The following is a 16,843-nucleotide window of genomic DNA, read 5'->3' as shown; positions in this document are numbered from 1 at the left end:
CCAAAAATTCTACAAACGGAAAGGTAATGAACGGAAATTGCTAACCCTTTTATATTATAAGCGTCTTCGTCTTATTAATCCGAATTATGCGTATAAATCATAAATTTCAAGCAGATCAGATGATACAGTTTCCTGTTGGATCGCTCAAAAGATTCTACAAAGTTATCCGAAACTCTTAGAATTATTGTAAAATAAACATTAAAATAAACATTTAAAAATAGATTCTGGGGGATGTGATTTGCACGGGTTTCTGTGACATGGTGGTTTAACTTGTTTATTGTCTGTAACAACTGGGCTAACAAAGACGGGCATATGGGAATTTTCCGTCTAGTTGTTTCCGAATTGCAACAGCCAAGGGCTATTTTACGTGCACGCCAATGTTTGACCGACTGGGCACATAGTTTTGCCAGACCCTCTGTACCCGAAACACCCGATTAGTCAGCTAATCGCCTTACATATTCAAAGAATTAAACTTGCCCAGGCTCATATAATTATTCCACTATTTATTTATCTCAGATCAATCAACTTAGTCATATTCCATGTTAAGATACGATTTAAGCTGCCTTCGTCCATGTTAAGATCCAATTTAAGCTGCCTTCGTTCATATTACTATGATTTATTGACAATACAAATATCACATTCCATTTGATATTACCTCGTTGTCAACTTATTCTGATAAATCTTTCAACCACATAGTTGGACGATTTAATAGTTATTCTGACAGTCCATATTTATTGCACTGTCCAAGTCTAGACAAACATAAATTGGCCTTATATTTGCATTACAAATGAATATAGATGTTTATGTATTTTCTTTTCCCTGTCACTGTATATCCCAAATAGATCTTTAAGTACTCAGGGTTAACTCGGAAGGGTCACAAGGAACACTAAATTCAGACAAACTATGAATGTAAACATGTTATTAGTCAAATCGTCTATCAGATACAGACAACGTGGTGTGGTAACACTAATCATGTTAAATATTAGATTGACAGCTCAGAGCTTTTGGGGTACAAATATTTGGGTGTGTGTGTGTGTAAGTAGGTATGGGTGTTATCTGAGATATATATATATATATATAGTAGTCTGCCGCCCGCCCCCACCCCCACCCACATACCGTGTGGGCACGTGGGCCCTCCAAATGGGCCCAAAACTGGATCTGAAAAAGTTAACAATGGTACCACTGGAAATCACTACCATGTTGTGAATACTACTCCCCCTCCCTTTCCCTGCGGCATCATCCACAGATTGGGCTAGCATTGTCCACAGAACAATTGTTAAGGTTTAAAGAATAGATTACACCTTAAGAAATGCAAATGTTCCATAACAGAACACATTTTATCCGCTAGATTTACCCCACCAAGTCCTTGCATAAGCACTTGGGCCCAACTTTGTATCGGCGAATTGAATCCGCATGTAATAGGTACCTGCTGAAATTATAGCACCCGACACCCCTACCAACCCCCTCTCATCCCAGCAATTGTGGTAGTTAATAGTTTGAACTACTAGTATATTAATTCAAAAGTCTATTGAAATTATGCAGGCAAGGTAATTATAGTCCAGTATATTGAAAGCAAGAAGCCATCTGAACGAAATTCTGTTAATGCGGATACAATGACGTCTGGTCTCCTCGGGCAGTATGGCAGGATATGTTGTAAAACACGGAGCTTTCCTGGATTCCTAACATTTAATTTTTTCTTTGAACAACCCACTACACTATTGACTGCTATTAGCATCTGAGTACATGCATACTTTAAACTAAGTGTCACTGATAGTTCACGACAACACTTATTATAATAATCCTTTTGACCAATGTAATAATAACTTCACAATGACCCAAAACGCAGAAAACTTTGAAGAACAAATTGCGAAAATTTTTGCTGGCAGCAGTAATTCCGTCCATACTGCGGCATACTTTCACACATCTTTTGACATGATTACACCAACACGTTTGAAGAATAATAGCGAACAATTTTGCTTGAAGCAGTAGATCCACTGGTAACCATTTACCGATAGCAAGTGCAGGAGGGCCGGAAGATAAACCTGCGGACAAGACACACCACATATAGATTAAAAGAAATAAACAAATATAATCAAATCAAGTGATTGATCGTCACAAATCATCGCTATAGACAAACTACTTTAACTAGGATTTATAAAAACTTACTTATTTATTTTTTGAAATCACCCCGGTTAAATAAAATTGTACACGTACAAGTAAATATTTCAAATATTTCCTAAACTTAATTTCTTCCACTGAAAATATTTGTAATGAGCAGGAAAAGTAAAAGTTAGACACAAATGAATATAATGATACCACAATAAATTAAATAACAAAAGACGAAAATGGCATGAACTAATATTACCATAATGAACCAACTTTTAGGTAAAAAAATATTTTAGACACAAATATAACCTAAATTTAAAAATAACCCTATTTACGAGTTCTCCAGTCAGGGGCAAAAGGTAATTTGTTTGGGGTAAGTTAGCCCCATTTCTCATAGTTTGACAAAATAGGAATGCCTTTGTTATTTAACAAGAAGGGCCATCTTCAGAACCTCTGGTCTACAATACCATATTAGGAATATTCCTGTCTGTAACATGGAGGACTGACAGTGAAATACATATTTAAATTCTGGTAAGTAGTCTGGTCGCACATTACGCCCGCTTTAACAATACAAAATAACAAGGGACTATACACTAAAATTACTGATGTCTAAATTGTTCAGGAATCAATAAAAATAAAACTGTGTTATTAATATTTAACTCTTTCATACTTACCCGGAGCCAAATTTGGCGTCTTCGGGATTCTAAATGAAATGGATAATAGGAATAGTCTCCCTTTATTAACTTGCAGCGTTTTAAAAAAATATTTATGAAGGCAATAAGCTTCTGCAACGCAGATTGTTCATTTGGTGACCCCAACGACGTTTATTATGCTCGCAGATACTCGATCTGTAAGAGGTCAGTAGATGGGGCTTATAATGTTTTTCATGTGGAATGATAGAAATATTAACAGACGGGATATGAGAAAAAAAAACTACGATAAATCGTTCTTCATGAATAGTAGTATACCTCGGCTTATTAAACAGTCTAGGAGTGAAATATTTAGCGCTTTGTGTGGGAAGGGATTAGAATCCACGAATACGCGATTACTTGAGCCTTTTTGAGAGTAGTAGGCCTACCATGCACGATACATAGTAAACATGATTTGTTATCCCGTCGGTTTACATTTTTAACCACCCAAGTAACGAATGCCGGCCACATACATCGATATATTGGGCATCGATATAATTATAATAATATCTAGAATATCTGGAATTTGTCTTAATATATATTTTATTTGGGGACTTACGTGGATGGTTATACTGACTATTTTCTCTTATATAGAAGATGTTACGGAGGAGTTCTGGTTAAATCTCTTTTGGGGGTGCTTTCTTTTACTTTTACTTTTCAGCCAGGATAAATGTTTTATTTTTGTGGAATTATGGCAAGTAAACATTTTATTAATAGTTCTTTTTAAATTTTGAAACACGAGTGTTCTCTTAGCTGTATTAGTTCGATTCATCCTCTATCAATAAACTTTAAATGAATTGATTCTCGAACTGTCTAAACAGATATTCTTTTTCTTTCATGTAGGCTAAATTCAAAATGCGTAACATAGATGAATATTCAAATATTATTTGATTCATTACAGGATTAGTGGATTTCATCGAGCTTCTTCAACTGTACATGGATGTTCATGTTGTTTTGTCAATTTTAATAAATGGAATTGTTTTTATCTCAGTTCAGAAACCGAAATGTTACGTTTCCTCTTTGACGGTACCTAATATGGTCATGTTTAGTTTAGGTTGTATGAGCGACCAATAAAGTAAACATCATTAGATTATTATTCTATTCCAAAACAGTAGATTCTCGCTATGGCATGGTCCAGTCCGGGAGGCAATTTCTGAGATGCGGCACATCTGGTCTACTGCATTGAAAAAAGAAATTGTTTTTTTCTGCCAAGACAGCAGAAGGAAACAAATTACTGGATACGTCTTAGAGTTTTTGTCAAACAGTGCATCGCACTGTGTTGTGTTTTTTTCCTGGGAAGGTATGTTTCACACGGAAGGACAACCCCGGGAGGCTTATACTCTAGCCACACCACGACATAACACTTTATAATTTTGATAATTAGTCGTAAAATATCGTTTGCCTCAGACTGATTCGTTGCAGTCGTACGTAAAAGTAACATATGGTGATAAATATTCTACTTTTTCATGATGACATACATATATCATTTATTACAGCTTTTCAATATATATTGATGATATTGACCAGAATTGACCTATAGGTCGATGCTTATAATTTTTATTTTAAATTTCAGATAACGTAAGAGTTAAAAAAAAACAAAACAATGACTAAAAGAATAGCATATAAATGGAGGATTATGTTCTACATGTCCATCGTATATGTATCTATAAATAGTTTTTTGTTTTTACAATACTCGGTAAGTAATAACATAAATTAGAATAAAAATATATCATTACGCATGACCGATGACCGTGTTTAGCTGCGTAAAGTGGGGGACAGACCAGCGTATTTTTTCGCCCGATCGCGGCGATTTTTAAAATCGCTCGAAAAATACGCCCGCGTGCACCTTCAGGGCGACGACGATTCTGCTCGGCGAACCATTCGCCCAATCAATCGCTCATATCTAGCATGTTAGATATTTTCGGCCGAATATTTTTCGCCGGTGATTAAATTCGCTCGTGTGCCCGTGTCCAACGTATATTGTCGGGCGATTCATTTTTATAAGCCAATCATCGAGATCGTTGATATCACATGATCTCAAAATGGCTGCCATTTTGTACAAGTCACGTGATCGACAAGTCATGTGATCGACATAATTACTCACAGAGTGGCGTGCGCTCTTGAGACGATCGCTACGTGTGCCCGTTCGTTATCGGCCGTAAAAAAATCGCTGGCGAATTTCAATCGGCGCGATCGGGCGGAAAAATACGCTCGTCTGTCCATAGCATAACTCCCATGTAACGTTACTGTTAAAATTATATGTATATTTACAGTTATAAGTATAGTAAAAATACAGTGCAGGATTTGTCAAATCACATGGTTTGTTATCTTACATTTAAAACGATGTAGATGCACATGAATACAAGGCTTATTACATTATATTAACAAAAATGTCGTTGAAAATATTATTTTTACAGAAAATTGTAAATTTACTGTCAAATAGTGGTAACATTGGTTATTCCCCCTTCGACTACATATCGAATTTTGTGCAAAATATTTACCGTTTTGTCAGTCACTTTAGTCCATTTTAGCGAAATAGGTTATTCAAAATCTAAATGCACCGAACTGGCTAATAAAGACAGACATATGCAATAGGTTTGGGTTGTGTGGGACATTTTGCTTGGACGGTGTTATGTCACCTACTCTTTCCATTGTAAGGAGTAGAGCAGTAGGACATTAAACCCCCATTTCATTTCATTTTTTTACATAATTGAATGGTGTTTTACATGCTCGGCTGAAAGGTCCGCAAAACTTTCTGTGTTCTCCAGGATCGAACCTAGGACTAATTAGCTAAGCGGGGACAAACACATAAACTCTGTCCAAATACACTATATATTTTTGTTTTTAATGTTATTGTACCAATTTATGTAAATTAACATCATGGTAATTTTACATGTACTCCATTTACATACATGTAATTTTACCTTGGATGTAGTATAATAGCTAGAGGTAAAGTTACATTACAGACTGTGAAATAGCATGAAATGTTAAAATACAGTTATAACGATGGCAATATTTCTGAAAATATGAAATATATCTTTATAACCCAAAGATCTTGGTTCCTGTCGATATTCGTGCATATCGGATTGTAACTTCTTGAATTATGGCCCTTGGTTGTACGAAAAATCGCTTTTTGTTTAGCTTGTTCTCTATCCATCTCTTGCAAAATGTGGGCATATCCTGCCTGGCAGTCGCGGGTTAAGATTAATATGAAGCATATTATCGCACTGGTGACCAAATTTTGGCTACGCAACCCGAGCACTTGTACATTAGATCCGTTTACGGTTAGCCAATATTTCTTGCGCCAAACCAATTTAATTAAAATTAAATCGTTATTCGTTTTGGTTTTAATTTCTCTGGCCTAGGTTAAATGAAACGAACCGCACTTAAAGTGTTTTTTAAATGAGACAGTACATCGATAATATAAAAAGGCCAGTGTTTCTTACCTCAAAATGTATTAGATCTACTTTTTGACAATATGTGTCACATATCTGCCATTTGGTCTAATGCTTTATAATTAGGAACCAACGTAATATGAAGGCATTGGTACCCATGGAAGTGATTAAACGTCTCTTTATTCACAATTTTTTTTTTATTGCAGATTCACCATATTAGGTCCGAATATCTACAACAATCCGATAAATATGACGCCTACAGTAAGTGATAAACTTTAGGCCTTTTATTGTTATGGTGAGGAGGGGTGGGGTGCGAATTATTGAAATAAAATGGAACCATACATTAGTTCCAAAATGACCACGTTTTGGACGTTAAAACCTCACTTAATTAATTATTCACATGACAAACCCATAATCAACTCTCTAGACCAACCATCGAATATTTGTGATTTAAATAAATGAATATACAAACGAATAATCGAGACTTTCTTTATTATCGTAACAACGGGAGCAATGGAACACGAGAATACGTTATTCTTCTAACAATTATAATTTCGCTCAGAATGAAGTAATTTGACTAAAATTTTCAATATTCCCTTTTCATTAATCTTTTAAAACTATTATAGCGGGAACTGTCAGCTATTTATCTAATTTCGCTCAGAATGAAGTAATTTGACTAAAATTTTCAATATTCCCTTTTCATTAATCTTTTAAAACTATTATAGCGGGAACTGTCAGCTATTTATCTAAATCTTACATATTGCATATTTAAGAAATGTTCTCTTAATTTTCGTTAGACAATATATATTCCTATCATGCTTTATACATGTACATTACTAGTATTTGATTGTTGGATACATTAAAATGCATTATTCAAATCATGCGTTGATTACTCGCCCAAAACCTGTGTTAATTTTCTAATGGCGAATATTTAAATTTTCATTGTATTTGTAGCTCGAGTTGCATTTTAACCATTCGAATAGTAACTACAAATTATAGAGTTATCCACCTTTGTAAAGAAAATTGTTGATTCTGGTGGGCCGCATGATAAAGCCCATTTAAAGATGCCCTCTCGCATTTGAAGATATGTTTGAACTAAAAACATATTCAAACTAACCCATGCGCAAGAATCTAGTTTACGCATCCTTTTGTCATGTATCTTGATTGGGGGAAAATCCATTTTCAGTGTGTATTATTTTAACGTTTAAGCCTCTCAATGTTAACTATCATTAAATTTATGTTTGGACCAGCAACTTGGTCCTAAACGCTGCTCGTCTTCTTCTAATTGTTGGTCTAGGTGGCAACGCTCATCGAAAAAGTCAAAGACTCCGCCAGTTCGAGTACGATCTACATTGCAGTTGACGTGCTTGTACAATTAATCTGAATTCCAAAATGGCCGTGATGACGTAACGCTCTGTTCCTGCCCTTGCTCACATTACGATCGTGATATCTTGAATACAGTGTCCAACCTCGTTGGTTTTCCCTGGATGCTCCGGTTTCCTCCCACTGCTAAAGACCCCTACGCGCAAGCGAATTATTGAAATACAATTAAACCATATGTTAGTCCCGAAATCACCTAGTTTGTGTCGAGTGGACGTTAAACCCCATCTCTCTCTCTCTCTCTCTCTCTCTCTCTCTCTCTCTTGAATACAGTGTTACCACTGCGGAACTGGTTCCGTCTTCAGGTGGAGGTCTTGTTGGCTGTCTCTCCGCATCTTACAAACTTGATGAAGCTCAGGTCATTTAGAGCTACCGTTTTCTTTCTTCTCTGGACGACAAGACTCGCCGCTATCTTGCGAAGAACTTGATCATGACGCCAGGTATATCGTCCGTCGGTCAACGTAACATTGCAGGAAGAAAGTACGTGTTTCAGATTGCAGAGATATGGTTTTTGAATTTTATTTCAATAATTCGCTTGCGCGTAGGTGTCTTTAGCAATGGGAGGAAACTGGAGGACCCTACTTCTTGTCACGTACAACCGGGGATTCGAAACCACGCCAGTTGACTCAATGACAGGCCTTATGATACAGCGCGCACGTGCTAACCATTTGGCCATCCACCCCACCCCCTTCAGATTGCAGGCTTTACCACAGAGTTTACAGCTTGGGTCTTCGATCAGGCCCCAAACCTTCAGGTTGGTTGGTGATGGAAGGACGGCATATACTGTCCAGTCTCCCTGTTGCTTCATACTAACAGCGCCTGCCTGTCTGTCTCCCTCTTCTGCCTGACGTGATTCTCTTTGTACCATTCTTCTCTTGTCCTTGGTTCCAGCTGCCTGCCAGGTTGATCTCTGCAGGTTACCACTCCTACAATGTCTCTGTGTCGGAGTCTACTCTCTGCGTCCTCAACTTCTCTTGCTGCGACCCACTTGCTTCCTGTCTTCACATCTACCTCTGTTCCCCTCACTTTCTCGTCCGCGCTGTCTCTAAGCATCATAACCTGCCTAGTTGTCGTGACCTTTAACACCTCTGTGATAGATGAGATGGGTAATTGCAGCTTACTACCAGTACTGTACAACCCGCTGCTACAAAAGCTTCTTGGAACTCCCATCCATCTGCGTAGGTGTCTGCTGATCATCCGTTCTAGCTCTTCTACGGTTTAGAGAGATACTTCATAAACCAGCAGGGGCCAAAGTATTCTTGGTTGGGAGTAACACCAGCCCTTAAACATTCCATACAGTCCACTCTTGTCTGTCACCTCCATCCAGTCTTTAGCTTGCTGCTTCATCTCTCTAACACTCTCTCTTTCATTTAAGGAATCTTTGAATCACTTTCCTAGGCTTTTCACTGGTTTCTCACTGACTGTAGGGATAACTTCATCTCCTATTTTATATCTGAACCGGTCTATCACCTTCCAGTTCTTCAGAACAAGGCTTCTAGACTTTGTAGGTTTGAATTTCATGCGAGCCCAGCTTATCAACTTTCCCAGGTCTTCCAACATCCACCTGCCTTCTGGGGCTGACTTTGGTGTTATAGACATGTCATCCATGAATGCCCTGGCTGGTGGTTGTTTCACTCCTGTTGAAAGAATTAGTCCCCGGCTCTTCTTCTCTGCTGACTTCACACGTAGATTCATCGCAGCCGAAAACAGAACCAGAGATCGTGCATCCTGTAACGATATCCCTTTCTAGTCTTTGCAACGCTGTTGTGTTGTCTGCCACATTAAACCGCATCTTGAAGTGGTCAAAGTAATGTTGCAATATACATCTAAAGTGCTCTGGAACGTGGTATTTCTCAAATTAATCTGATTTCCAAAATGGCCGTGGTGACGTAATGCTCTGTTTGCAAAACTAACTAGCCCCTAATAAGGCACGCAGTCAAACTGCCACACCGGAAGTAGTAATAAAATGACTAGGGGTTAACAAAAGGTACGAAAGATTGCCGCAAGTGCCCAAGTAACTTCACAGCATTATGTACTATGGCTTAGTCGTGGTAGTGTTTTATAGTTACTTTTATTTAATGTATCTATTATTCTGAATTATAAAATATGTCTCTTTTCCATTTCAAGAGCTGAATCATGTTCTCAGCCAAGACAGTAATTGTTTTTCGCACTATGGTAAAAATGCAGAAGAAGATATACAGCGAGTTCTTAAGATCAAAATATCTAACGAGACGGAACTAATTCTCCAAAATCTCGGTTATCCACCAACGAAAATTGTGAACCGAAAATATGAACTGCCCATTTTAAAAGATAATGGTGAAACACCTGAAATCCCCGTGTTTGTGACGGCAGTATCATCTAACCACTATAGAGAACTACAGGCATTGATTTATAATATAGACCGCGTACCACGTCAACATTATCCTCATCTCAAGTTGATTGTCTATAATATTGGTTTAGAACCAGAAGAACTTGTAATGGTGAGTTATAGATTAAACAGATGGAATATAAAGATGGCACGAAATAACCTTCCTGTTCATTCATCTTTCAAATAACCTTCCATCCAACTTTCAAAGAAATTCCTATCCATCTTTTATGGATAAGTAAAATATCTAATTAGCTGATAGTTTCAGAATATGTTCACTAGAGTTTTAAATTTTCGACTTCTTCTCGAGAACTTTGTAATTTATTTCAACTAAAAATATTTAATTAACTGAAAGTATCAGAATATGTTCATTAGAGTTTTACATTTTTGACTTCTTCACAAGAACATTGTAATTTATTTCAACTAAATTTGGTATTCAGGTTGCTTCCGTGGGGTTGGTTCAAATTTGTTCAAATGAAATTTACCAACCCCATTGGGACTGGAGCATCTTTAAGAAGCACATTAAAAATATTTTCAACCCTATTTGGTAGGTGAAGGTGTTGCTTTTTCAGATCAGTTCAATACGACATCCGCTCAATTACCGCATGATGGATTTCTACACAATTTGATGAGCCCCATAGATGAGGGAAGGAAAACTTAACGAGAACACTTGTTTATATTTTAACAAATTTGGAAGATATATGGCTTGAGTGTTCAGATGTGTTCAAATGAGACCGGGACAAGACGAGTTTTTCGACTTTTGTACAGTGCTCAATGGATTTCGATAAAATATATTGTTATATCTTTGCCGATCGTAGTTATTTTGACTTCCCGAAATTTAGTCGGTCGGTTCTACAGGGGAAAGACAGGACAGGTACAATATTTTTACTCTGTCTCATAAACCATGTATTGTATTCCAACCAAATTTGGTAGACCTGTCATTATTGCAAGTGAAGTTCAAGATGCATGTATGTAAATAGAACGAGGTAGACAGAGAAATCATTAGTAAAATGGAAGCATAATCCATCGATGCTTTTCTTCTGTTTGTTTAAAATGGATACAATATACTTCATTACTTTTAGTTAGCCATGAGCCCCCCCCCCCCCTTTGTTTATTAATTGGTTACGCCCTTAATTTGAGATTTTCTCTTATTACACATATAACTATTTCGATGTTAACAGCAACATCCCATGCCCCTTAGATGACTTGGAAATGAAGACGTTTCTATTAGAGATATATGCAATGAAATATAGTTCTTAGCCAAGATAGTGTTTGTTATTCGCGCTTTGGTAAAAATGTAGAATACTACTAACAAGAATTTGGCAATTATAATTACTTTTCCTTTAAGTTCCTGATGAATTAACTATTCCACACATGAATCTATTTTTTAAATTGTACTCGAATTTGGTGGTTTTGGACCTGGGTTTTTAATTAAGTTGTAATTAAATGTTTCTAAAATTTTCAGACTAAGATAAGGTGTAACTGTGAAGTAAGAAAATTTAACTTTAAGAAGTATCCACGCCATGTTAGAATTATGGCAACTCGTGCATGGAAACCTATCATCATTCAGGTATTCATATGAATATTTTTTGTCAATTGCTACAAATTAAAAATACAGAATTTATGTAGAAAAAATTTAGCTATATGAATTTTAGTTTTTGTTTTCATCTTGGTTACATAAAAACTTGCAAGATATATTAGGGAAAAGATGGTTGTCTTATGCAAACATGATTAAACGTGGTCGTATTTTATGGTCGCCATGTTAACATCGTCTAATATTAGTTTAATGTTCTTGGGGCCACATATATAAACTAAACATTTCTTTTGAACAAGTATTTCAATAGTCTAGCTAATGAAGATGTCAAAGGTAAGATCTGAGTTAAAGAATTACTTTCAATTTAGTTCTGTTTATTTCTGTCGCCTGCTTGGTGTAATGAAGCGAAGGAAGGTGTTCCGAGCGCATTATGTTAACCATCCAATTATTCTCGAGGAGAGCCGCAGTTTAGTATGTGATGACTACAGTGTGTCCAGTAGACAAAGCTGCTGAAATACTTCTAATAGGCATATTATTATGTTTGTTCCGTGGATGATAGTTAAAACTTATTAAAGAAATAATTTGTTTTCATTTTAGGAAATATTGAATGAATTTGGATTTGCAATGTATATGGATGCCTCGATTAGATTTAGAAGACCCAACCTTGATGACGTTTTCATGCTTACAAGAGAAATTGGTCACATGTTTCTAGAATCGGTACCTCTTCGAAAAAATCTTCTTCCAAATCATACACATGCCAAAACTTTTGAATACTTTGACGTAAATCCTTGTCTTTTCCACGAGAGACATGAAATCCAGTCAGGATTTGTTCTAATGACGCGAAACAATGTTTATTCTAATGTTATAATGAAGGCTTGGTTGTCATGCTGTCTCCAAGAACAATGTGTACTTCCGACGGGGGCTAACTGGGGAGTTTGCAATCGAAGTTCACTTGTTTATCACAAGTGTCATAGACCTGATCAGTCGCCACTTGGTATCACCGTACATTTACTATATCATCCCCCAGACACAATCCCTTATATACCTCCGGATGTGTACGTCATCAGACGCGATGAGGTGTTTAACTATTTTTAGAACTAAAATAAACTTTTGATCCATATATCCACACACGATTTATCTAGCATTTTTGACTGAAGTAAAAAAGGGCGTGATTAGTGATGATCGAAGCATGTTGATGTTCAATAAATTTTAACGTAGCGGTTGGAGTCTAAAAGTTTATGTGATGATAAAATACTTTAAATATTTTTTTTCAATAAACAAAAGGACATAGATAATATTTCTTTTATATGATGTTTATATACGTCGATAAACCTTTTGATGGGTGAGAAGCTAGTGTAGAACTGATGAGACATCTTGAGATCAATCTGATTAAAATACAGATTTATATTTCGTTTCGTTTTTTTTATACTTTCGATGGCCTACACTACATGAAGATCTGACCGGTTGTAGTAAAAGGTCGCGTCAGAGGTCGTACGAACGGCTTTTGACCTATGACGTCAGACATTGATTAATCAATCAGCGTTGACGTTTGTAGTGGTTTAGCAACAGTTCCGTGCTTCGCACGCCAAGAAGTCGCCATAACAGATGGTTCCATTGGCTAATCCCTCACGCCATCCAGAAAACAGGTTATATAACATTTCTTCCAGATCCCAGTGAAGTACAGACAAATAAAACGAAATTATGAACTATAAAAAACGAAACGAATTATAATCAAAGCCATTAAAAACGCAATGCCTAATTCGTGAAATATTTCTGGTAAACTTTTTCTTGGGCTTTCCTATCTTATGGCACATAGATGAAACTTGTAATAGGTCTCTTTTTGTGGAGTTCTGGGTTTGAACCCAATTTCAGTTCTCGTTAATGAACTTTGTTCGTGCAAAAGCAACACTTGTCTTTTTTCACGATTTTGAGCAGTCCCATGTCACACGTTTTGCACGTGCATTCCCTGCACTCGGGCCCTTTAAATACAGATTAAATTTCAACATTCATCACTTCGGAAAAATGCCACGCCTTACACAAGAAAACAGGAACAGAGCTATTGGCATGCTGGATCGGGGGCTTTACAGGTAGCCGTCGCCAGACACTTTAATGTCTAACCATCGACCATTGCTCGCCTCAGACAACGCTTCTGGAAGAGATACCGATCGACGCCGACCTGGAGCGCCACCTGTAACAACTGCTACTCAAGATCGTCACATCCGACTACAGCATCTGGGCAACAGGTTCCAGTCAGCTACTGCTACAGCCAGGGGAACTGTTGGAGCACGGCAACGTCAGATCAGCCCTCAAACAGCTCTTGGGTTACGCTGCCGTCGACCTTACCATGGTCAAATCCTTTTGTATCGTTATCGACTTGCCAAACAGCAATGGGCCACAAATCAGGGGTATCTGCACAACACACCATGGCGAAATGTCATCTTCTCGGATGAATCCTGATTCAACCTCAGTTTTCCTGATGGACGTCACAGTATCTACCGACGTCGACATGAACCGGATCGAACACCTTTGGGATGAACTTGGACGACGGATTCGAACTCAAGCCGTGCCACCACGAACTGTTGCAGAGTTGACACAGGCACTCCAAAATCATTGGCAAACAAACCCACAGCGTGTAGTGAGACATCTGTGCCAGTCCATGCCAAGGCGACTTCAGGCATGTGTAAGAGCTCAGGGTGGACATACCCGATATTGACTTCAGCTGACCCCTTCTTTGTTTCATGGTTCTGTGCATTTGTAGTGAATTCTTTCATGAAATTATCCACAGATGCTTGTTATCTCGATTTTGTCAATTGTCATGTACTTGTTAAAAGTTGTTGCAATAAATAATCTTTGAATTTGGCATTACATTTTTAATGGCTTTGAGTGTAGGATCTGTGTTTTCATCAGATTGTTTGAAAATATCACTTCTTATCTTGATTATGTACCGTTCTGTCCCAATACTCGGTGTAATAATCTGTACCAAAACACAAGAAATAACCAATCTATTAGAGCGATTTGTAAAAACGGTAAAACACCAGATATGGGATTCAGAAGAGATAGTAACAGGGGCGGGTCCAGAAGCCCCCTCCACCCCCCACCTCCCCAAAAAACAAACAAAAAAACCCAAAAAAACATTTTTTTTTTGTAAAACAACACAAAGTACAGTTATCATCCTTTCTATTTGGAGATTTTTTGCCGCCAGTAACGTCATTATTCCTGATAAAGGGCACATAGCTTTATTCTTTGGATCTATTAATGCAACATATGAACTAATTTAATATTCAAGTTTTTAAAATTTATTGTAATTTCTAAATCAGTTATAATCGGTGAAATACGTGAACAGTCCATACAGCATAGAAATCGTCAGCGTTAGTCCCATCTACACAGTTAAAAATAATAAGGTAGTTTACACCAATTCGGGTGGAAACTAGTTGACACCTAAATAGTGGTAACTCCTAGCCTTTAGTCGTGTAAACCGATAACACTCAGACAGTGTAATGTTACACCCGTGGGTGTAGATTAAGCATTAACACTCAAGGATGGTTTGTAAATTACACTTCAATTTTAATTATTACACCAACGCAGGTGTAATTTGTTTTGTTGGATATTTATTTCAAGCCAACGACTTCTAAGTTCAGAAAACATGAAATGGGCTATCGGTCTCTATGATAATTAGTATAGGGCGTTTAGCCTGACCCCGATTACATACAGGCCGTCGGCTATTTCGCTTCATTTTACACCGACATTAAATTGAAAAAATTCCCACAGACTGATTCACATTCAACTGCTGTGGGGAAATTAGACAATCTGTATCAATTTACAATGAATATAAATTACGAGGCAAAATCAATACACATATCCTAACAACTTAGCTGAATAATATGGTTTATTCATTTATGCACCTCGCCTGAATTAAGAATTCTTAAGATATTGTACTTTGGAACATTTACACGCCTTTAAGTGTATACAAGCTAAAATAATCTATACTTTAATCGTTATGGAGTAAACACTCTAAAACGTGTTATAGATGTGTTACTAGTGCAATCAACGCCAAATTTTACCCTAAAAAACCACTCAAATTCGAGTACCCAAATACTTTTGTAAGGCAAGATTCGGTGTAAAATTTACACCATTCGGAGGACGGTTTCCCTAAAATAATTATGCAATAAAGCGCTTGTAGAGGGGTAGCTCATCCCAAACACCCTTTAACGGCTACAATTACGCCTATTCTGGTGTTCGGTTCTCATGAATATCGATTACACTTTTGCAACCCAATAAACGCTGTAAAATTAACGCTGTTCTATGATGTATTCCCCAATAATAGTTACACCCTTTGGTGTAAATGCAGTATAACACTGGTAGTGGTGTAGCTTATCCAAAACACCCCACAATCACACCCATTCAGGTATTCAGTAGTCATGAATATCGGTTACACTTGTTAGGTGTAATACTTTTTGTTGGTTACAAAACACTAGCTGTGGTTTATGCTTATTTAAAACTGCTTATAGTTTTTAATTACACCCATTTTTGACAGTGTATTTGTGCTGTTATTTTTTTGTTGTTGCTTTCAGTAGACTAGCCATTTTTAATCACGTCGGCATAGACTTGTGGGATATGTTTTGCTTTGTTCATTACAAAGATCAGACCGAATTGATTTTAAATGGAATCAATATTAAATTTGAACTCATGTTTTTAATTTCGAATATTATTGACAGCGTTAGAGCAATACGCCCTTTAAATCTAACACGAGATGTTTACTGTAACAGAGAGAGAGAGAAGGGGTTTAAAGTCCACTCGACACAAACTATGTCATTTCGGGACTAACATTTGGTTTAATTTTATTTCAATAATTCGCTTGCGCGTAGGGGTCTTTAGCAGTGGGAGGAAACCGGAGGACCCGGAGAAAACCCACAAGGTTGGACAGGCGACCCTACTCCTTGCCACGTACAACCGGGGATTCGAAACCACGCCAGTTGACTCAATGACAGACTTTATGATACAGCGCGCGCACGCTAACCATTCAGCCATCCAACCCCCTGTTTACTGTAACAAGAGTGTCGTTTCTGTTGGCAAATGAAGGACACACTTGGTGCTGTATTGGATTTGTTAAAGCTTAATCAATTAGCTTTGGTATTCTGTGTGAAGTCTACTCCCCCGCTCATTCACTCATATTGATTATTGTCTAGCATTACAAGCACCATAATCTAAACATCACGCATTCAAATATCGCCTTTATAATCTTGTACACAATCACCTGTGTCATGTATCATAATTATTAAAGTAAAAAGATAAACTGGAAACAATTTTTTATTTTAAATTGAATAATTGAATATATTATTAATAGATAGGATAAAATGAATAAAAGATGATATTG

General features: G+C 37.1%; 1 protein-coding gene across 1 annotated transcript; it reads left to right on the top strand.

Annotated features, from left to right (window-relative positions):
- Positions 1–4,347: 4,347 nt before the first annotated feature.
- On the top strand, positions 4,348–13,160 carry LOC126816091 (uncharacterized). Its single transcript, XM_050542283.2, has 5 exons — positions 4,348–4,491; positions 6,397–6,451; positions 9,698–10,050; positions 11,401–11,505; positions 12,067–13,160. The coding sequence occupies exons 1-5, from the start codon at positions 4,399–4,401 to the stop codon at positions 12,562–12,564; spliced, it is 1,104 nt and encodes a 367-aa protein (XP_050398240.2). The 5' UTR covers positions 4,348–4,398; the 3' UTR covers positions 12,565–13,160.
- The last annotated feature ends 3,683 nt before the right edge of the window (positions 13,161–16,843 follow it).

The sequence above is a fragment of the Patella vulgata genome, chromosome 3, assembly GCF_932274485.2.
Source record: "Patella vulgata chromosome 3, xgPatVulg1.2, whole genome shotgun sequence".
Taxonomy (NCBI): domain Eukaryota; kingdom Metazoa; phylum Mollusca; class Gastropoda; family Patellidae; genus Patella; species Patella vulgata.
This window is presented reverse-complemented; position numbering and strand designations above follow the sequence as displayed.